Source organism: Microcebus murinus, chromosome 14 (assembly GCF_040939455.1).
Source record: "Microcebus murinus isolate Inina chromosome 14, M.murinus_Inina_mat1.0, whole genome shotgun sequence".
NCBI lineage: Eukaryota > Metazoa > Chordata > Mammalia > Primates > Cheirogaleidae > Microcebus > Microcebus murinus.
This window is the reverse complement of record NC_134117.1, coordinates 14,608,198-14,631,313: the sequence shown is the minus strand read 5'-3', so window position 1 is coordinate 14,631,313 and position 23,116 is coordinate 14,608,198. Positions and strand designations below refer to the sequence as shown.

Sequence of the window (23,116 nt, the reverse complement as noted above, 5' to 3'; positions counted from 1 at the left end):
ACCTGTCATCTCTTGGGCCCTGTGGAAAGTTTCATGTCCTTAACCCAGGAATGTTGTGCCCACAACAGAAATTGTCCTGGTGACCTTTGGATAGTGCTGTTTTGCAACACATACTCCCAGGTTAAACACTCATGGAAAGGGGCTAAGTGGACAAAAGCGCAAGACAGAGCTGAGGGGGCTTGAGACACCACCTTTGTCGTGAGTTATCACACACGTGAAAGGGAGAGAAGACTGCTGGAGGCCCACAGGGTAGTCACAAAGCCCAGCAGAGGCACAACCCAGACTCCAGGAGGCAGGCTGGCTCTGGGTGTAGGTATACACATGTCTGTATCTCCAGCCACCATCAGCCAGGTAAGCAGATCTGAGTGGATTAGTACAAATGATCTAATGGAGAATGCATCTGGGTGAGCCCAGAAAATTCAGTTTACCTCATAATTAAAGTATTAGTCCCTACAGGAAAAATATATAAATTAAAAAAAAAATTCACAACCTATTGATTTGGAGCAGAAAATGACACATTATTACAAGCTGCAATTAAACAGTAAAATCCAATCACATGTCCAAAATCAAAGAAACAAAGTAGGAAAAAAGTAACCAAAGACTTCAGTGATGGTAGCAAATTTGAAGATATGAAGATGAATTTCTCACTTTCAACTACTTAAAGAATCAAAGCAGAGTTCTGATAATCAACAAGATTCTCTCCTAAACTTGGGGCATTTACCGGCTATGCCTACTATCTGGCCTCATATTGCTATGAGTCCTGAATTATCTATGTGGACTGAGAAACACTGCCAAGGACCAAACTCCTTTTCTGCTCCACCGAGAGGAGGTCATGAACATTACCTTGAAATTCATTGAAGATCACTTCTGTAGGGCTAGGTGGGCACGTTGGACTCAATCACTAGAAGAAGGGGCATACCTACCTCCCTGTGTCTACAGCTGTAAGAGGAGGAGACAGAGCTGGGGGTGGGAGTAGGGAGGGAAGAACAGGAAGGGAAGGGGTTGGTGCTCTGGGTCCTTGAGACAGCAGACACATGAGCCCTTCTGATGCCCAGGATGTGTTGGGTTCTGGAGAGAAGAAAGGACAACTCATGGTCCCTGGGGGGTTCTGGGACAGTCCAGGTGGTGTAGTTTTCAACTTGGACTCTGTGTTTTAGAAATTCATCCCTTATCTGTCCTAAACCTTCCATTTTCCTTTGTGGTCCCCAATTGTGAATTACCAGCACGTGCTCAATAATTCCTGTTGCTTTCCTGGAAGAGTCACACTCAACCTGCTGGGTGGGTCGCTGCCCAGCTCACACATTTCAGCAATGAGTTAAACTCTCTGAAGTTAAATAACACTGAAAAACCATCCTTTAAACTTGAGATAAGTACAAATTCTTTTCAAACTGTCATTTCCAGATAAGAAAGCCCTTCCATTTGTGCTGACCAGAAATAGGATAATTTTTTTTCTCCATAAATATCAAATCTTTACTGCATGTGAACTCAGTCTTCTGGTACCTTGGTAAGACATTTCCTCTTATATTCTCTCAATCTAAGAGAAAGTGGGTAACTTTGGGTGAATTAGATGATTTTCCTGAAATTATTTACTGTGCTATGCCCCACTGGGTTGATTTCCAACCTGTTAATGATGAAGGGGACAAAATATTAGCTCTGTGTTGTTTTTCTCAAATAAGATATTGCTACCAACATATCGCAAACCATATGCAAATTTAAATTTAAATTTGAGTTCACTTTCCAGCAATGGAAAGATTTCTCATTTATCCAGCCACACTCTATGATCCAGGGCACTATTCTATGTAATGGCAACCTGTGGCCGTGCAAGAGAACAAATGTTTAAATGCCCACAAAGGGAAAGAAACTAGCATAGAATCTTGCAGTAAGACATTTATTGACTTGAATCCCCATTTGTGGTAGAGGGGTGTGTGTGTGTGTGTGTGTGTGCGCGCGAGTGCGAAATTGAGATATAAATCACATACCATAAAAATTCACTCTCTTAAAGTATATGATTCAGTAGTTTTTAGTATACTCAGAATTGTGCAGCCATCAGTGCTACCTAATTCTAAAACATTTTCTTTATCCCCAAAAGTAAGCCCATACCTACCCATTGGCAGCCAATTATCATTTCCCTCTTTCCCCAGCCCCTGGCAACCACTAATCTACTTTCTCTATATATAGATATGCCTATTCTAGACATTTCATACAAATGAAATCATACAATATGTGGTTTTTGTGGCTAGCTTCTTTCACTTAGCATAGTGTTTTCAAGGTTTATCCATGTACCATGTATCAGAACGTTATTCCTTTTTACAGCTGAGTAATATTCCATTTTATAGATCTACCCCCTCTCCCTTAACTCATATTTAAAATGAACCCATTTCTCCAGTTTACTGTCAAGTAATAGTTTGACAATAGGAAAGGTGACCATTGTCTCTATATTGATCCTGTTTCACAGGAGCTTCCTGGCTATCCAGTGATCTGTGGAGGGTGCTAGACAAGAGCTGAAGAAGATGTGCTCTGAGACCTGACACAGCATCATCCATCTGCAATATTCTCCAGGGGTGGAGCCAGATGCCCTGGTGGAGCCCACAGCTGGTTAAAGGAAGCAAGACACTATGAGGTGTGACTCCATAGAAATAATATAAGACTCTACAAGCAAGATCACTGATTTTCAGTGATATTTTACACTGGCAAAAAGCAAACCAACCATGTACCAAATGTTTATTGTTGTGAGAACAGGTATAACAGGGCCACTAATGAGCTAGGATTTCTCTATTCTACCAGGAATGACAAATTTTGGTTCTTCGACAAGTTATATTGAGAGGCAAATGATTTTCTGCAACGATTATTGTTAGATAATAAGGCACGTGCATGTGCATTCTCTCTCTCTCTCTCTCTCTCTCTCTCTCTCTCTCTCTCTCTCTCTCTCTGTCCCTATCTTCTGAGACCTATTTTCTAATTGTGGTTCCGTTGCACTAATTAGCTCCAGAGTCTCGAGTACTCGGTAGGCTCGTCTGTGGATAGAGGTCACTAGTAACTGCCTTGACCACCTTGCAGGCCTATTGTGAGAATTAACTATTTATGAGATCACTTGCAAATGCTGAAAGTATTATACAAAGTCAGGATATTGTGGTAGTTCACTGTCCACGGGGACATAGACCATCTCATCCAATACTACTAGGATAACTTGATTCTTTTCCTTTCCATGATCCTCAAAAACATTCGGGTTCACAATTGGAAGAAAGTGTGAATTCCTCCAAGCACAGTGAGGATGAGAAGATGCAGTTAGTTTTCTACATGGACATGGGTTACTGTTCTTGCTCTGCATGTGTGTTGTGTACACAAAACAAGAAAGGGGGGAGTTGGCATTTCAGCTCGTCTTTTGCAAATTATATTTTCAATGGTGACAAAAAGATAATTTGTCATGCAAGCACCATGGGATACCCTATGTTTCTCTCACTAGCTAATAGGTCAGCCCAGAACAAGACCTACTCACTGCTTATGGCTATTGCAACATAACACACTGAAAGTCCCTATACCAAAAGGAAGGAAGGGGACAAGAGCCTCTAATTTATACAATAAATTAGCTTCAGAAGAACGTCATTAACATTTGTTCCTCGGCTTTGTGAAAAAGCAGTTTTTTAATCAGTCAAAAAGCAAAGCAAAACAAAGCCACCAATTTTTAATCCCCTAGAGAATCAAGGAATAGGATTTTGCTCCATCCCATTGTGATTCCATTTTCCCACACTCTGGGAGTTCAGCGGGAGGGGGGGGGTCTAAAAGCAAGTCCTCATCCTGTCCTGTCATCCTCCCTTCCAACATAGCAGGACACGGTGGCCCTCATAGGCATGAATGAAAAGGCACAGCAGCATCTAGAGGACTAGCCTGGCTTCCTCGGAGGGTCTCTTTCTTATGTCATGGGGTGTACAGGCTTGCATAGATACTGTCGCAGGTTCCTACCCAGAGAGCAGAAGCGGCACAGTAAGTACCACGACACACGACGACAGGTGCCACCGGCCCTTCTGGAAAGACCAGATGTGCCCAGGCCAGTTGACTGTCTGGGTGCAGTGACATGAGGAATACAGAACAAGAAAGCCTATGAGACCTGACAAGCAAAGCAGGGCCCGCCCTAGCCCTCTGCGTGTTACACAAATGCAGACGCTCCAATGGAGGAAAAGCACAAAGGAATGCCCCAGTGTGCAGTCCCAGTCCGGCAGGTGCCTGCTCAGAGAAGGCGCTGCACCTGAGGGGGGCAGGTGACAGTGCTTATCTTGAGTGAAAAAACAGTGGTTTGGCTGGTAGCACAGACAGCCCCCAGGGGGACAGGAATTGTGCAAGACAGCAGAGAGGCAGAGAGAAAGTCAAGCCCACCCTCAGTCTGCCCACGGAACAGCCCAGCAGGCTAGGGTAAGGGAGAGGGGACAAACCTCTTCCTTTACCCTCAAGACTTCTGTTTTCAGTTTGACACATTTGCTTTTTCTTTTTTCTTCCTGTGCTGCCTTCATTTTGGAACTACTTTGTAGTCGTATTTTGTTGCTGTTTCTTTGCTCATGAAGTGGCAGGTAGCAATCTGTTCCCAGGAAAGGAAGTCTGCTGGAAGAAGAGCTCTCCTGGGGCCACCCACCCAAGACAGGAGGCAATTCATAGCAAAAGGATGTCCCTGCCACCTCGTCAAGTGACATCTGTGACCTAAGCCTAGCTTGTAGCTTCCTGTTACCATCTGCTGCTAGAGCAGAAGGGAGGGGGAGAGGGAGGAGGAGGGGAGAAGGAAAGGAGAGGAAGGTTGCTTCAGAGAAGAGTATAGAGCAGGGATGGAGACAGTAAACTCGAGTATCTCCCGCTAATTTGCCCCTGGACTTCTTAATTAGGAGGCTGGTTGTAAATATCTTCAGAACTCTCCTACATTTCTAGGTTAATTAGCAGAAGCTTTTAAAGATGTGCCATTTATAGCAAGATTTCCCTAAAAAGAGAATCTTGCTGTCCAAAGCAAAACTGAAAGCAAGTGGTGATAAATAAAAGCTACAATGTGAGTGTTTGCTCTGTGCTGAGTGTCACATGCCAGTTTCCAGAAAGTAACTCCAGAAAAATGAACTGCTGGCTCTAACCCCTTATATCTAAGGCATGAGAATTATAGAACTCAGATCTTTAGAGCCAAAGAGAATCTAGGAGTCTGGCAGCCCAAGTCTCGGATTCACATGTATATTTTTAATGCTTGTACTTACAGGGAAACTGAGACTCAAAGGAGTTGTGAGATTTGTGCAAGGTCAACCAGCTGGTGAGTTCTAAGAGCAGATGTGGATCCCCCATCACCCAGAGCCTTTTCCGTCAAGCCACCCGGTGCTCAGGTCCCCACCCCCCAGCCCACCACCTTCAAGCCAACATGGTGCACAGGGTTTACAACTATTAAGGAATGACAGAGACAGAGAGAACTTAGAAGCCGGTGGAGCTTTGGAGATCACATGCCAGTCCCTTTCCCTGGGAAATGAAGCCAGTCCCAAAGGGCCTGCACCACTGCCCCAAATTACTCAGGAATCACCAACACAGCTGGGCCTGGAGCTTCTCTTTTGATCATTGCCCTGTGATCTTTCTCATTCTGAGTTCTGGTGGCATCTCGGGCATTAAGGGACCCTCCAAGGCTTGTGAGTACTAAATTAAAACCACGCCAGGGCTGCAGTTCTCACAGGGATGATACCTGTAGAACTTCCCAGCTTTCTGTCCTCCCCAAAGGACACAGCCACATCCAATCTCTGGAACCTGTGAACACTGACTTATTAGGGAAAAGGGTCTTTGCAGCTGTATTTAAGCTAAGGATCCTGAGATGAGGAGATCATCCCGCATTACGCGGGTGGACCCTAAATCCAATGCCACGTGTCCTTACAAGAGCAAGGAAGAGGGAAGCTTCACAGAGAGAAGGGGGTGACACAGAGGAGGAGGCCACATGAAGATGAAGGCAGGGATCGGGGTGATGCTGCCACAAACCAAGGAATGCCAGGAGCCTCCCGGAGCTGGAAGAGGCAAGGACAGACACCTCCCCTCGCCCGAGCCTGCAGAGACAGCATGGTCCTCCCACATCTTGATTTGAGGCTTCTAGCCTGCAGAACTTAGAATACATTCCTGCTGTTTGAAGCTACTTACACCACCGTGTAATAGCAGACACAGACAACTAATACAGTTATACACTCTGTGGATGAAATAAGTTTTAACAAAAATCCACAGAAACCCAAGGTTCACAGTAACTATAACAAATCTACCATCACAACGTTCCCCAGCAACAAGGTTCGAGAATGACAGGCAGAGGGAGGAGCGTGTGTTGTCCAGTGCTGCTGCACGTTGGTGACCGGGCCAAACTGACTCACAGGCTGTCACGTGTCAGCGTGATAACCCTGCAGGACGGTTTTGTAGATGGCACACCCATCCGAGGGGGACGGCCCGCCTGCTGGGTGGATCCGAATCTGAGGCCGGACGGGGGTGCAAATGACTCCCAGACGTCCCAGCTCCGAGGGCGTTGCAGGGAAGGTCTCCAAGTCCTAAACCTCACAGAACGGCCTCCACTGAGCCCTGAAGCCAACGTGGGAAGAGGCCTTTGTGGCCACAGCGAACACTGCACTACTTGGGCCTCCAGGGAGAAGACAGAGCAAGCGGATGTCTCTTCAAAATGGCATGTTCTTGGATCCAGTTTTAGATATTCCTTCCGCAGCTGTTGAACCGAGTCTGAAGGCAAACAACACACGCATGCCCAGCCCTTCCGCCTCCCCAACTCTTTCTGGGGAGCGCAGCTCCACATGTGGACCCGGGAGACAGCTGTCGCCATCTGTGCCTCCTGCAAGCACGGCTGCCTCAGATGTGGGCAGTGTCCCCCCCGCCTCCCTTCCTGCGGCCGAGCATCTGGGAGACGGCCCTGGCGTTCTACCGGTCTAACGTGAAATTTCCCAACTGCTCCCAGCTCAACAGGTTTATTTCAATCCCACAAAGGAGAGCAAACTTGGGAACCCCAGGGGGAATGCTGCTGGCCCCCACTCTGGACACCCCCTGGGGACGGATGGGCGCAGATTCAGGGCACAGGCGCGGAGGCGCCAAGCACAGACACTGAGTGCTGTGATGTGACTGCTGGGACTTCAAGCTGCCCTCTGCGTGGGTCACGGCCATCTTCTCCAATAGCTTTCCTGGGGACGTGCTTCTCCCTGAGCCTAGTTTTGAAATGTCCTTGGGCTACAAATGAAAGCTTTACTGGAAAGGCTATAAGAGAACTTCTACCCTGTGTGTGTGGCAGGTGAAGGTCCATTTTGGTTTTTTTAAAGCTTATTTTATTATTAGTTTTAGACACAGGGTCTTGCTATGTTGCCCAGGCTGGCCCTGAACTCCTAGGCTCAAATGATCCTTCAGTCTCAGCTTCCCCGGTAGGGGACTGCAGTTGCCAGCACACCTGGCTTGGTAGGGGTCCATTTCTCAGGTCCCAGTCCAGATAGTGCCACTAGTGCTTTGCATCTAGAGTCGTACAGCAGCCTCCTACTCTCCGCCTTCAACCCTTTCCCATTTTTTTTTAAATTTGAGGTGAAATTCACATACTATGAAATTAAGCATTTTTTGTTTGTTTTTGAGACAGTTTTGTTTGTTTGTTTTTGCACTGTTACCCAGGCTGGAGTGCAGTGGCATCATCACAGCTCACTGTAGCCTCAATTTCCAGGATCAAGCAATCCTCCTGCCTCAGCCTCCTGAGTGGCTTGGACTACAGGCGTGTATCACCACATCTGGCTGACTTTTAACTTTTTTTGTAGAGATTGGGGTCTTGCTATGCTGTCCAGGCTGGTCTTGAGCTCCAGGCCTCAAGTGATCCTCCTGCCTCAGCCTGCCAGAGTGCTAGAATTACAGGTGTGGGCCACTGTGCCTGGCCAAAATTAACCATTTTAAAGTGAACAATTCAGTGGCACTCAGTACATTCATCAACAATGCTGTGCAACCACCTCCTCTATGTAATTCCAAAACGTTTTCATCACCCCAAAAGGAAACCCCATATCCATTAAGTGGTTCCTCCCCCATTTTCCCTCTCCCCACCCCCAGCCCTTGGTAACCACCAATCTGCTTTCTGTCTCTATGGATTTACCTATTCTGGATACTTCATATAAATAGAATCACACAATCCACGGCCTATTGTGACTGGCTTCTTTTACTCAGCACGACGTTTTCAAGGCTCATGCGTGTTGTGGTAGGCATCCCTGCCTCATTTAAGGCTGAGTAGGACCCCATTACAGGAATGCACCGCGCTTTGTTTACACGTTCGTCTGCTGATGCACATCCGGGCTGTTCCCGCCTCTTGGCTGAGGTGAACAGTGCTGCTATGACCATGTGTGTGCCTAGATTTGAGAACTCCCATCGTTCCTTACACAACAATCTGACCCAGCTACAATCACTTCGACGACTTCTTGCCACCCTTTGATTAGAGACCAAGCCCCTCTCATCCTGTCTCTTGTGTGTCCTGCGCTTGTCCTCGCCTCTGGGCCTCTGCGGGTGCTGCTCCCTCTTTGCAGAACCCTCTCCCTCTGGCCGCGAGGCACCCACGTCTGGCAACAGCCACGTCCTTGTCTCCCAAATGCAACACGCTAGGCCAGGTCCCCGCACAAGCCAACGTCAGCCCCGTGTGTCACGGGAAGAGCCTGCGGTGGGTCTCAAGAGGCTACCCGGGACCTTGGCTGCGGGATCCGCGGGCCACGGGGGCGCCTGGGCTTTAGGTCTGTGTCTCAGAAACATGCCCTGCAGGATACAGCGCCCTGGTGCCTGATGAAGTGAGGTGACAAGCTGCAGAGTCAGGCGGTCGTCCCCTCAGCTACCGGGCCCCTCGGGGCACAGCCTCCAGCCTGACGTGTGGGCCGTGAGTGAGGCAGTCTTCGTTTTTTCCATTAGACCACGTGACGCCCCATAGGCCTGTGAGGACTGGTCAGTGGCCCCCTCTGAACCCGGCCCCGGGATTCCCGACGGCCTCTCCTGGCCCCAGAGGAAGTGGCCCAGCCCAGAGGCTGAGAAAGCAGGACCAGAGCTCCGTTTCTGCTTGCGGCAGCCACACCTCAACTCGACAGGCCCGGCCGCAGGGTGCTGGGGTCCCACGGGATGTGGGTTTTGAAAGGTGGGGCAGTCTACACCTCCTCTTTCACCCACACGTCCTTTCTTCGCTTCTATTCTGAGCCACTGCTCCCTGAGTCTGCACACGCCTACACATGCACGTATGTACACACAGCGTATGTGTACGTACACACATGGCTCTAACATTCTAGTTTCCTCTTTTCTAATTTCTAAAAATAAAAATGATATACTATAACCTTTCCTTCTACATAATTCTCAGTAGAACCTGTGTAACATTTACTTTTCCCTTTCATATTCTCCACTGTTGCAATCTCCACATGAGCATCTGGCTGAAACCGCCTTTGAGGACAGGGCAGCACGTTCATTCCCCAACACAGTCATGTGCAACTACTTTTTTCCTCCACATGTAAAAAAAAAGAGAAGTCAAAGGTGGACAAGAGGCGCTCTCTGGCGTTTCCGAGGGCCTCTGAGTGGGCGACGGTGGCTGTGAGGGCTGCCCCCCTGCCACTTACCTCCAGGACCTTCCCCGTGATGAACTGCTGGCACGCTTCACATTTCACCCCGAAGAGGCCCTGGTAGTCCTTTTCGCAGTACGGGGCGCCATCCCTGCAAGAGAAAGCGCGCTCAGCTCCCAGGAGGCAGCGAGGGCTGAGAAGACCCCAACCACATTTCTCTGCGCGCTTCTCCACCGAACAGCAGAACACACTTACCCCACCCAGCGTGCGCCTGGCGGCCTGGCCCGACGTGATCAGAGCCACAAACAGACCGGTCCGGAGAGAGCGCCGCAGCTCTCCGGCCACGCAGAAAGGACAGCCGAGGATTACCCCTGCTGCTTCCTTGATTGTCTCAGAACCAACCAGCGAAAACCCACCATCGTTCTCTTTCTCACCAGCCCAGATTGGCTTCAGAGCTGGGCTCGGTGTTCATCTACCCCTGAGCGGCCACACATGGGGCCGGAGCCTCCCCACAGCCTTGAAAACCCCCCTGCTCAGCTCTCAGGGGGCCTCGGTGGCCCAGGGCCTTCCCTCCACTGGGGCAACCTCCTCCATGTACCTCAGAGCACAGGAAAGATGTCATTTTCTGTGTGGTATTGCGTGGAAAAGTTACAAAGCTCCCCACTTGACAGCCAGGTGACCCACGGACGCACAGCTTCCAGCGCTCGTGTGAAAGCTGGGCCTTCCTCTTCCTCCTTCAGTGCCCGTCACGGCCACCTGAGGAGCGTCTCGTTCTAACACAGGCGTTTCTGCTGTGCCCCAGCCCCGTGGAATTAGATTTCTAGCAGATGGGGCCCAAACTACGTTTTTTTGTTTCATTATATTTTTAAATTAAATTCATTTGTTTTTTTTTTTGTTTTTTTTTTGAATAGGTGATTTCATATGGTTGGAGAAACTTTTTTAAAAGCATATAAAAGGTATATGGTGGAAAAGTCTTCCTCACTGCCAGGCTACAGGTTTATTTTTAACACCACTTCCTTAACTCTAGCTGCTATACATTGTTATGGAACGTGAATCCACTCCCTGGCAGGCTGTTTTGTGCCCTAATGGGCTCACTGCCTAGGCCCTGTGTGTTTTTTGGCTGGGGTTGGGGTTGGAGGGTTGGGGTGTCTGCAAACATGCTCCAACCCTGGAAGGAGGCAAAAAGTTTACTAGTTCCACATAGGAAAAAGAAATAACAAAAGGAAAATCATTAAATGCTTAATTGGTTACAACACACAGTGTAACACTGACAGCCTCATTAACTGTTAAACCAGGCAATGATTAATAACTCGTTAAGCTTATAGTAGCCAAATTACGGTAAAAGCAGACGAATAAAATTCTTTTCAAAAGATTTATAGCACAAAGTTCACACTGATTGCAGGGTGTGGATGTATTTTAGCACATGTGATGGGGAGGGTGAGCCCCGACAGCAGGACCTCCAGACGGCCACGGTGGCCCCACGTCCCGCTCACAGGGTCCCCCAAGCCTTTGGCCCAGCCTTACTTGCTGATGTACTCCCCGGTGAGGACCTTCCCGCAGGACTTGCATTTAAAGCACCCCAAGTGCCACTGCTTATCCAGCGCCAGCAGCGCCTGCCCGTTCTTGATGTCTCTTCCGCAGCCGGCGCAGTCTGCAAAAGAACAGCACAGCACGAGGTCACCATTTGCTTCGGTAGCACAAGCACGCAGGCCGGCTCGACCCCACCCTGTGCCCACCACACACGCAGTCAGGATTCGCTCAGGCACCCTCTCGTTTCTTTCCCTCCACTAGACCCTTCCCAGTGAAGTCCTGTGAGCCGTATCCTCACACAGCACGGAAGCTTCATGAACCCCAGTGCATCTAAGAGGACTAGTGTCTTTCACCTGATTGGTTCCTCGGGGGTTATTTATTATTTTCCCTGGGGCCACGGTGTTTATTAAAATAAATTAGAAAGGATTGTTTTGGTTTTTTTTTTTTTATGGTTTTCTGTGTGTGAGTTATATGCAATGCAATCCACAATTTTGGAATTAAATTATCAATATTAATTGTAACAATAAGACATCAACAAGTAAGATTTTCCACAAACCAACTGCAGGGTTTTGCTTCACGAGGCCCCCGGGGTTATAACTAGCCTGAGTTCAATACAACTCATGTGGCAGTCAGTGTGTTAAGCACCCTCTGAGCTCCAGGTGGCCCAGATAATATTTAATCATAGTGTCTTGGCTGTGATTGTAAGAAAGTGCTCATAGGCCTTTACTGAAGACACATGAACAGCTAAGCGCCTCATGCTGGGTGCCTTGCTTCACGCTATATATGTGATTCCTGGAACGTTCTCCTTCAATCTCAATTTTGTAAACGGGCCTTCCTTATCAACCTAACCAGCCTCTCAAAGATTTGTGATCATCTATTAAATGGCTCCTTAATTTCCTATCTGTAAATTCTCCTTGGCAGGCTCCTGAAAAGAAGACAAAGTGGGGCCGGGCGTGGTGGCTCACGCCTGTAATCCTAGCACTTTGGGAGGCCGAGGCGGGCGGATTGCTCAAGGTCAGGAGTTCGAAACCAGCCTGAGCGAGACCCCGTCTCTACCAAAAATAGAAAGAAATTAATTGACCAACTAAAAATATATATACAAAAAATTAGCCGGGCATGGTGGTGCATGCCTGTAGTCCCAGCTACTTGGGAGGCTGAGGCAGTAGGATCGCTGAGCCCAGGAGATTGAGGTTGCTGTGAGCCAGGCTGACGCCACGGCACTCACTCTAGCCTGGGCAACAAAGTGAGACTCTGTCTCAAAAAAAAAAAAAAAAAAAAAGAAGACAAAGTGGAAGTGTTTCTTCACGGTAAAGACTGTGGGCCTGGACCCAAAACCCAGCTCAACTCCCTGCTGGCCGGCTCTGTGACCAGCATAAGTGACTCCCCTTCTAAGCCTTGCTTTCCTCAAAGGGAAGTGGGGACATCATTAGCACCTGTCTCTAGCCTCCGAGGAGGATTCAGTGAAATAAGGGGTTTAGCACAGTGGATGGCACATTGGAAGTGACTCCTATAAAACATTTGCTATTATAACTGCCATTATTATTCTGATTATTGACTACTTCATTGTGTTAAGGGAGTTCAGTATTTAAAAGAACCCAGAAGAATATAAAATGGTGCAACCTTTTTGGAAAACAACATCTACAAACATTCAAAATCAATGTACAGGAGACAATGAAAGCAAACATTGCAGGCAGGTGGGCCACGATGTCCCCAACTGATCACAGAAACACTCACAGAATAAAGCACTGTCTAGGCCAGGCCGCTCAGTGGCCAGGTTTGGAACAAGACAGAGACAAGGCTGCTCAGTACACAGAGTGATAAAACACCCCCCTCTTCTGACCACATCTGTGACCGCTGCTCCTTTACTAATGACACTTTTAGCCCAATTAATTCTCTTTCCTCCTAGAAAAATTTCAGAGACCCAAAAACCAACCTGCCCCTGCTTTCTGCTTGTTCTTGTAGAGATGGGGTCTCAGTGTATTGCCCAGGCCGGTCTTGAACACCTGCCCTCAAGCAATCATCCCACCTCAAGCAATCCTCCCACCTCGGCTTCCCAAAGTGCTGGAATTATAGGCATGAGTTGCTGTGCCCAGCCACTCTTACTTTTTGACAACATCTAACCTAGCACTGCTTCTGCTCCCTTGAATACTCCCTAAAATTACCCAGAACCAACCCATATCCCATTAACAAAAACTCCAAACTGCCCTTTCTAGCAGCTACTTAAGTAAACTTGATAATTTTTTTTTTACTACAGGTGTGTTTCTGGTGATCTTGATCAGTGGTGTTAATGTACCTTGAGAACCAGCTATTTCATGTTAAAGATTTTATTCTACAAATACACGTACAAAAGAGTATGTGTGTGCCCTGCAGCATTTTTCTAATAACAAAAACTGAAAATAGCCTATCAGGACATCCATGAGGGGCTAAACTATAGTATAGTCAATGGAATACTATAGGCTGTTAAAAAGAATGAGGTAGATTTGTGTGCTGACATGGAAATATGTCCAAAATAGATCAAGCAATAAAAAAAGCAAGCTGTAGAACAGTATGCATGGCACAAGCTCATTCACAGAAAAGTGGTAAAGAAAAATGGTATGTGTGTGCTTTATTCCCAGAATACAATCTTTCTGGGGAAAACACAAAAAATTCATAAGAAACTTCCCTCTGCGGAGGAGAATTTTACTTTTTACATTCTCTGTATTGTTTAAATTTTTTAAACCATGAGAACTTTTTTAAAATTTAGTAAATATTTATAAAGTTAAAAATATAAGTCCTGAATACTGCTGATTAGAATTTCTTAATCAAATACACATCTGAGAGTATATTAGATGGTCACAAAATATTAAACATTTTTTTAAAAAAATCTGGGTTTTATAGGCATTCCAATATCTCACCAAAAATTTTGTAACAGGAATCTCACATCTGGTAGTTTACTATAAAGATAAAAACAGAAGGCCATGATAATTTGTTTAAATTATCATTTTAAATGGTAGGAACAAAGTATGGATTTAGGAAAATTGACAGTTTTTTCCAAAACTGAAAATTTTCTTTATTTGTCTTATTACAGAATCCCCACTAGGTGGCAGCAAAGATTTAAATAATAAGGAAGATACTGGGTAAGAAGTTTTTAAAGCAGAAAACAAACTTTAGGGAAGACTGTCGGGCTCAGGGAGGTTGACAGAGGGGTTGAGGGTCCCCCGCTGCACCAGCAGGGAGGTCCGGGGACACGGAGGGTGAGGAGAAGGTAAGAGTATGGGGCTTTGGTTTTAGGAAGACTCGGGCAAGTTACTCTCTCCTGAACCCTCCTGTTTTTCCCGAACCCTTGTGAACCCTCCCTCCTGAACCCTCTTACTGAACCCTCCTTTTTTCATCTGTGAAATGCTGACAGTATTAATAGCAGCCACTTTTTAGGTTGCTATAAGGAAGAAAAGAGATCATGCATTGTAAAGTGCTTTGCAAGACACTTACAATGCTTGTACTTGTCAGCCTCTCGGCAGGCTCCCCCTTCCCATGGTTAGGGCAGAGCCAAGACAAGGAATCGGGTTTCTGGACTCTAAGTCTTGCTCCCTTTACAGGAACCTCGGTGCCCAGATACCCCAGCCAGAGCTATGAAAGCAGCAAAGGTCCAGTTTGAGAACAAAGACTGTTGTGATCGTTCTGCCCCTCTGAGGGTTTCTAGCCCATGTGAGGGCTCTGCACACAGGGCACCATTTAGTCCTCACAATCCTCGCTGTCAAAGCCCCCTGTCCCCACCCTCGGGGTCTCTGTCACTCAGATCCTCCGTGCCCTGCACCGTGCCTCCTGGAGGGCAGGCCATTCTGTAACGGATTTTGATACCGTTCTCTGCAGCAACTTTCCCTGAATGCTTGAGGCCAGCCAGCTGCTAACGATGGGCTGAAAGCAGAGGTGGAGCAAAGCCTCCTTCATCCCAAACCTTGAGACACAAATCGAGCAAACCAACAAAGCCTGCCTCCCCGATAAGAGAACACCGAGGCTCCCTCTCCTCTCCGGACAAAATGGTCTTCGCTTGAACTTGACAGCATGCTGGGGAAAGTGGAAAAGATGCAAAGACAAAAGATTCATGCGGGATGGCTCGCTCCTTCCACGCTCACTCCAGCTAAGCTCTTTAATACAGAACAAACTGTCCTACTCTCTATCTTCATGTTTTTCAGCTGTTGAGAAAATTGTTTCCACATCACTGAAGCAGCTGCTGATAAATATAGAAAGCTGGTGATTGGCACTGGAATTACTGCCGGAGTCAGAAATAGGTGAATATGGATGAGCATCAAGGAGATAAAATCTGCCAGCAACTCGCCAGTGTTTTACCAAGGGAAAATGATGACCTAACGTGGAAAAAGAAAAAAAAGAAAAAGAAAAAAAAAACCCACCCCTAAACACTTTGCCCCAAGCCCTTTACTCTTAGCACCAAGAGTCAAAGAAAAGCAGGGATTTGGCTACTCATGTCCAAGTTAAACTAATATCCATGTACACACCTGGTTCCATATTTATATCATTTTGTTCAAAGGCAATAAATGTCCTTAACACTAGGGATCCTATTTCCCTATATCTATTTTTTTGGCATAGGGCCCTGGACACCTGTGGCTGCAAAAGCTGAAGCAATGGACATTGGCTCTCAGGAAGGAGATTGGTGCTCTGGAGCTGAGAGATGTCATCACGTAAGCTCCTGTCATCCTGGAGCCCTGTGTTCTCCTTGAGAACTATTTCTGTCTTCCTGGAATTTCCCACTTGGGAAGAGTGAGGGCCAAGCGTCTTACTGTAAAGAGACGCTGAGGACATGGAGACATATGAATGAGGTCTGCGTGGGAGCTACATTCCCATTCTTCCCAGCCTTCCCAGGCCTACAGCTTCGGAAGTGCCCAGAGCCACTCGTGAAGGTGGCAACTGCCTTCAAAGCAGCAGGATCGAAGGATCCCTTCCAGGATCGAAGCTTCCAGAATATGGAATGGGACACTTTTCCTAGTGTCACAGAATTGTTGGCTAAGGCCTCAGAGCTGAGAACAGTGGTGATAAGTATTCCATCTTCCAAAGGGTGCTAGGAATATCCTTGCAGGACTTATCAAAAGGTAGGACTTATCTACCTGATAACTATCAACGCCTGTTGACTACCTACCTCTGAAGTCAGAAATTGGATAATGGATAGCCGTGAGTCAACAGGGAGTCATCCACACAGCAGGACTGTGGTGTCCCCTCTGCTCTGCTGCCAGAGGGATTAGAGGACCCTGTAAGAAGGGGGACAGTCTTCCACTCCCTGCCTCGATGTTTACTGAGTGGGAGAGCTCAGGCCCCCAGTGCTGCTCTGGGATCGAAGATAAACTTTTGATGGGAGAGTTCTTGGGACGTACCGACTTGAGTGTCCCAGAGCTTGGGGGCATTCACGAGCAAAAGGTCTGGAGCCTGATGACGCTGGAAGGCAGGAAGCTGGCTACAGCCACCTTTGATGGCAGGTGAAGAAGACGGAAGTGGAGTGGTGTGAACCAGTGTCCTACGGTTGGTGTCTGTGCCCAAACATCTTGGATGAACCCACCTGAGAAAGGTGTCTGCTAGCAGGTGGACTTCACTAGTAAGAGTCTGGGGGACCCGGAGAGAGCAGGACCTGAGTGTGGGGAAGTGGGAGGCAGTGGCTGTAAGAGGCTAGCCAGAAACTGCACACGCTTCTCAAGGAACTCAACACGTGCCCACCCACACCGATATCTCCAGCCAGTGTTAGCAGAAAGACAAGCATGACAGCGCCAGAGTTATGACACCTTGTCCCCTCCTCCTCTAAACCCCCAGCCCCTGCCCAGACCCCAAAGGAAGGCAGGAGGTAGAGGAGGAGTAGAAGAGGCTGATCTTCCCCACTGCCCCGCTGCAGGCCTCCAGTCTGGGTCGGGCCTCACCTGGGAAAGGATGCAGCTCTGAAATGGGCGTGAGAAGGGAGTTTGTAACTGCACTGGGCTTGGAAGAGCTGACAGTGACCAGGAAGCTATGGGATCTAAGATATTGCTCAGTGTGGGAAAGGGAGCTCTCATAGAGGGTGGTAGAAGCGGCAGTAGGGAAAAATAAGACTCTTCACTGTTTTGTCCCCAGGTGTTGTGGCCCATTCTGTAAACTAATTGGGCAGCTCACAGCAGTTAAGGACTTTGGAGCCAAAGAGACCGAGAGTCAAATTCTGGCTCTGACACTGAACTGAGGGGCACTGGACAAGCTAGGAAACCATTGGGCTTCAGTTTCTTCATCTGTAAAATGGGTAGGTGAACAATACCGACCTTCCCAGGCTGTTGTGAGGATTAGAGAGAACACTTGGAATCACTGAGCAGAGTTCTGTTTTTTTTTTTTGTTTTTTTTGTTTTTTTTGGTTTTTTTTGAGACAGAGTCTCACTTTGTTGCCCAGGCTAGAGTGAGTGCCGTGGCATCAGCCTGGCTCACAGCAACCTCAATCTCCGGGGCTCAGTGATCCTACTGCCTCAGCCTCCCGAGTAGCTGGGACTACAGGCATGCGCCACCATGCCCGGCTAATTTTTTTATATATATATCAGTTGGCCAATTAATTTATTTCTATTTATAGTAGAGACGGGGTCTTGCTCTTGCTCAGGCTGGTTTTGAACTCCTGACCTTGAGCAATCCGCCCGCCTCGGCCTCCCAAGAGCTAGGATTACAGGCGTGAGCCACAGCGCCCGGCCTGTTTTTTTTTTTTTTTTTCTTTTTTTTGTTATTTTTTTTTTTGTTTTTCTATCTATAGCAAGTGCACAGAGCAGAGTTCTGGACACATGGTAAACACTCCATGTCTCTACCATACTGATACCTGAAATAATCTAATATAATTTACATTTCATCTTCCCCTTAAAAACATAAAAAAAGGCCCACTTGTCAGCCTCTGGGGAAGGCATTTTGGTTTCTTATTAGTTTCATAATCATCGTAATAATATTAACATCTTGTGTTCTGCAGCTTGCATATTTTATCTCAGTCTGCCCTAGGACTCCCACTAACCTGGGAAAATAGAGATTATCTGCATTTTACAGACCACAGAACATTTGGGAGCCGGAGGGACCTTGTAGACCATGTGATGCAAATGCTTCATTTTACACCAGGAAAGTAAGGCCCAATTAACTGCAGAGCCTACGCCTTCTGTTTTCAAATGCACATAAATCTAGGCCTTAAAGCTTATAAGGCTTCTCTGAGTTCAAACCTCTAATCATGAGTTTGTTTCCCTGTTATTGCCTCTTTTGCTGTAATTGGGAAAGTACAGCCACCATGGAAATAGAGCATGAGGTGTTCATTCAAAGGTAAAGACTGTATAGAGAATTATCGGGAAAATAATGTAAAAAGACGAGAGAGAAACTTTACTCATCTAAATTGATGCTTCCTGAGACACTTGATACTTACAAAATGCCCATAGTGATTTTGAGACAATTCTGAGCTTGCCCTTCCTTTACTAAAGTTTTTTTTTTAAATTCAGTAAGGATTAAATCAATTTTCAGTATTGAAACTGTTGCCCAGATATGTTCCAGAAAATTCAAGCTTTCCCTGGAATCCTTTTGTACACTAAGAATTAAAAAATAATAATAATAATAATATTTGTCATAAACAAAATTGCCACTGTAAGTTCAAGGCTATACATGTGCATAAAAAATAAATAGAAACAAAATCCTTTCATATTTAGGTTGTTATTAATAGAAAATAGATTAAGACTTTAGAGACTTTATATCCTTTTTAATAGACTGTTAACTAGAATACTTTATCCCTGGCAAGGACTCAAGTGAAGGAGCTTCAAGAAAAAAAAAAATTAAGTTCCAGGGTTTGGCTAACTTGAGGTCCTAAGTTTAATGTTGTCTTGTCATTCAATTGTTCCTATAGGACATGGGTGTCCCAATTTGTGTAATAAAATGGTGGAGGCAGAATGTGAGAGAATACTTGTTCTACCCAAGAGAGAAAGAAGGAAGGGACACAGGAAAAAGGTGACCAGAACATGGATCAGATTCTGATAGGTTAACAAGCTGCCTTCAACACAAGCCTCCAACACATCCAATCCGTGTGTCAGATCAGCCCCTGACACACAGATTCATCAATTGGAATAACTGTTTGGGGGCGCACGGTGACTGTCCGCTTTATACAGGACAGACAGTTCCAGTTTGCTACAGTTCCCATCCCCCCATAGGTCTAAGTGTCAGTTGCCACCTGTTCTCATGCTTGAACTGACCACGTGCATCCAGGTACAAGCCTGGCCTTTGCAGGCCCTCGAGTTTACAACATATTGTTTAAAAAACCCAGACCTTCCTTATGTTATTTTTTATGAGAGTTGGTCTATAGTTTTTAACATCTCTAAGGTATAACCAATTTGGGATATTTGAAAACCTTTCCTTGACCAAAAAAAAAAAAAAAGCCCCATCATTAGTAGTCAGAATGTTGGTCTAGCAAGTGGATATTGTTGAATGTTGACCTTCATCTTCATCCAGGCTGTTCCATGTTGCCAGGTCCCAAATAAGACACCTAGGAGCTGACAAATATTGACTGGCCATAGTCCATGCTTTTTATTTACACCAAGTCCCTGAAATGAGTCCACAACTTTCTTTTTTTAAGCATGTCATGGCAAACACCATGGTGGTAGGGGTAACATAAGAAAGGACAGAGTAAAGAACAGAATGGGAAACTGCAGATTTGTTAGGCTAAGCACTATTCAAGAATTAGTTTTAAAAACTACTTTTTAACTTCTGAAATCCCATGCTGCCATTAGCCAGCAAAGCAACGTGAGGTCAGAAGACATACACGGGGTGGGGGAGCCTGAACTTCCACATAGACGCGGTGTGTTCCCACTCTATGAGATGGGGGCCCACGCGGCTATAAATATTTCACACCTTAGATTCACTAAAAATGACCCAGAATGATTTTGAAAGGCTTGTGTGGCGCCTGAGCATGTCACCTTGAACTAGACCGATGCCCCTGCTTAGGGCAGTGGCTCCCTTTGCTGTCTCGATGGCCACAGTGGAAACATCGTAAGCCAGAGCAGCCTCTGACGTGCTATTTTAAGTGAAAGTTCTTGTCTTTGGAAAACAATACTGCACAACAAACAAGTCCTCCCGGCCATAACAGCAACAGGTTGCCAGCCTTCCTCAGGAACGTAGAAGGTGGGCCAGGCAGCAGCTGTATGCTAAGTCCTCTATAACCTAGTACTTGGCAACAAATCCTCTCTTTCCTCTGTTTTAAGTACATAGCATGTATAATTGTAGAGTTTAAATTACTTCGGTCTGAGCGTTCATAAATAGAGACCATTTACACATTTTAAACTTCTACTTCTTTCATTTTTTTGTTCTTCATAATATCCTTCTTTCTAATTTAGATTCATTGTGATTATTTTTCTAATTTTTTTACTTGTGCAGAATTACGGGGTACGTGAGAAATTTGTGACATGCATATACTGCACAGTGATCAAAGCAGGGTATTTGGGGTGTCCACCGCCTGATTACAATAGGTTTGTGAAGCATAGACATCCTACTCTGCTACCAATTGAATTTATTCCTTTTATCTCACTGTATGTTTGTACCCTTTAACCCACCTCTCTTCACTCTCCCCCCAAACCCAGTTTCTGTTATCTGTTTTCTACTCTCTTCCTCCAAGTGTCAAACTTCCAATTCTAATCCCTGAACTTGGGCCCGTAGAATTTTGTTAGGAACATTTGGGTTCTCAAGGTCAAGAAGCCCTCGCCTTTAGCTAGCACTGGGTGTGTTTTCTTTCCCCTGTATTCAGGACCAGGATGTGAACAGGAAATTAAAAGGAGTCAGATTGTTTGCCTTTCCTCTCAATTAATTAAGAATTTATTAAGCAGGAATCCCATGGCTAGTGCTGCTGCGCATGACAGTGTGCAGCAAAGGTAGTCTGGGGTGGGCTTAATACCAGCCCAGATCCAAACCCCAAAAGCATCGGAATAAGGAGTCTGAGAGTTTCTGCTACTTATGGGTGGAGGAGAGCCCTGAACGGCCCCCACCCTGCCGCTGCACTCAGGACTCTGGCCGATTCTGGAGGGCCCAGGAAGGCTGAATTTCTCGAGGCCTGCTTGGAACGGAGCGAATGACGTGGGTGCCTTCTACGCAGTAAGCGTGCCAGATATTTGCAAGGACACATTTATCAAGCAGAACATGCACTTTTGAAAGACACTGAAAACTAGCTGAGAAATTTAGTATCTACTTAAAGAGAGTGTCCACTCTGCCTTGCATAAGAATCTCTCGAACAGCTGCTCTTCCACTTCTCTGAACAATCCATAAAGATAGTAACCTGCATATACAACCGCAACGAGTAAGATTTGGGGGATGGACACGCTTGAAGCTCTTACTCGAGGGGGGAGGAGGGCATGGGCAATATATGTAACCTTAACACTTGTACCCCCATAATACGCCAAAAAAAAAAAAAAAAGATAGTAATGTGCCTATGCATCCTAGGAATGTAGTGGAAATTCTCTGATGGGAAATAAAAATATTAGCATGAGGCATTAATACTATTTTGTCACCTCTCCAATTTTTAGATTTAAGGTCTTGTCGGGGAGAACGTGTGTGTATTTATGTGTGTGTGTGTGTGTGTGTGTGTGTATGTGTGTGTGTTTGCATGCATGTTTTTAGAACTGCAACTAAAAGGAAGAGCTACATGTATGGAATAAACCATATCCCAGTAAGTATATTCACAACTTCAAGATTACCAGCTAGCAATTTCCAAAGCCCAGCAGGTGGAGGCCGGGCTAGAGGATCACTGCTTCCCAGTCCCTTCTCCCCTTGTCCCACGTGGCTGCTCTGCACCATTCCTGATGATGTGACCATCCTAGGGACTGACCTAAAATCAAAAGCAGGATTCTCTTTTGCGTGAAAGTGCCACCTGTACAGCAAAAGAAAGATGGAAAGCTATGAACACAAAGCCAAGCACCACCCAATCACAGGATGCTCTCAGAAAAGGTGACAGTCCCATAGCAACCTCAAAGGCACTGATTTCCAACCTTCATGTGTAATAAGTTCTGGCCATGGCTTCATGCTCATCATGGGATCTGCCTCAGAAAAGGGCAGAACAGGGCATGTGACCACTCACCTAGCACATGGCTCTACCAGTGCTTCTCGATAGACTTAGAGCAACTCTCCTCTCTGCTTACAACATTTAATCCAGACACGCTTTGCAAACATTAGATTCCCCAGCCACTCCTCAACAGGGCAGTTGTTGTATATCTTTTTGCAGGAAGAGCTAATGTGGCTAAAGCTCAAAGTCCATGTCCTCAGCAGTCTTGATACCCCTTTTTCTGGAGAGTTTACAAATTTGGGGGATGAATCTCTACCAGCGGGCTGCATAGTCCTCTGCTCAAGTTGTGGTCAGCAACACAGGAAGACAAGGGGTAGAAAAAGAGGAGGACCAAAGAGTGGGAGAGGGAACAAAGGAGAGGAAGAGAGGCCCCCCAGATGAACTCTGCCACCTGCAGCCACCTGAGGCCTTTCAGCAGTGCCTATGCCATGGCCTGTCACGCCATGAACACCAATGGGCACCCGCCCAGTAATTTCTGGGAGAGGTTCACAAAACTGGCAGTCACTGCTTTTGAGATTTGTGATAGTCCTTAGTAAATCCCTTTTAAAATTGTACCAAGACCCAAAAGAATTGAAAACAAGCACTGAGACAAATATTTGCAAATGCATGCTCACTGTAGCATTATTCACAACAGCCAAAGATGGAAATGACCTAAATGTCTATTGACAGAAGAATGGAGAAACAAAATGTCATATTGCCATATAATGGAATATTATTCACTTATAAAAAGAAATGAAGTACACTAAATCCTCATTTAACATCCCCAATAGGTTCTTGGAAACTTAAGTGAAATGACATATAAGAAGCTGATTTTTTTTTTCCTCATCAATGTTCTAATGAGACAACATTGAAGGAAGCATTATTCAAGGACTTGCTGTACGTCGTTTCACTTAAAGTTGCAGTTTCAAGAACCTATCGGGGATGTTAAGTGAGGGCTTCCTGTAGTCATGCACTGCATAATGACATTTTTGTTGATGGTGGGCCACACATATAACTGTGATCCCAT

At 46.2% G+C, this 23,116-nt stretch overlaps 1 protein-coding gene across 4 annotated transcripts in view; it reads right to left on the bottom strand.

Annotated features, from left to right (window-relative positions):
- Nucleotides 1-23,116, bottom strand: part of ABLIM1 (actin binding LIM protein 1) — a 290,610-nt gene that overhangs the window by 88,690 nt on the left and 178,804 nt on the right. For all 4 annotated transcript variants that reach the window (XM_076009764.1, XM_012772677.3, XM_076009763.1 and 1 more), the window contains exons 5-6: nt 11,055-11,181; nt 9,588-9,681 (exon numbers count right to left, since the gene is read on the bottom strand). In XM_076009764.1, coding sequence (XP_075865879.1) covers nt 9,588-9,681; nt 11,055-11,181 — 221 coding nt within the window. The remainder of the gene's footprint in view (nt 1-9,587; nt 9,682-11,054; nt 11,182-23,116) is intronic.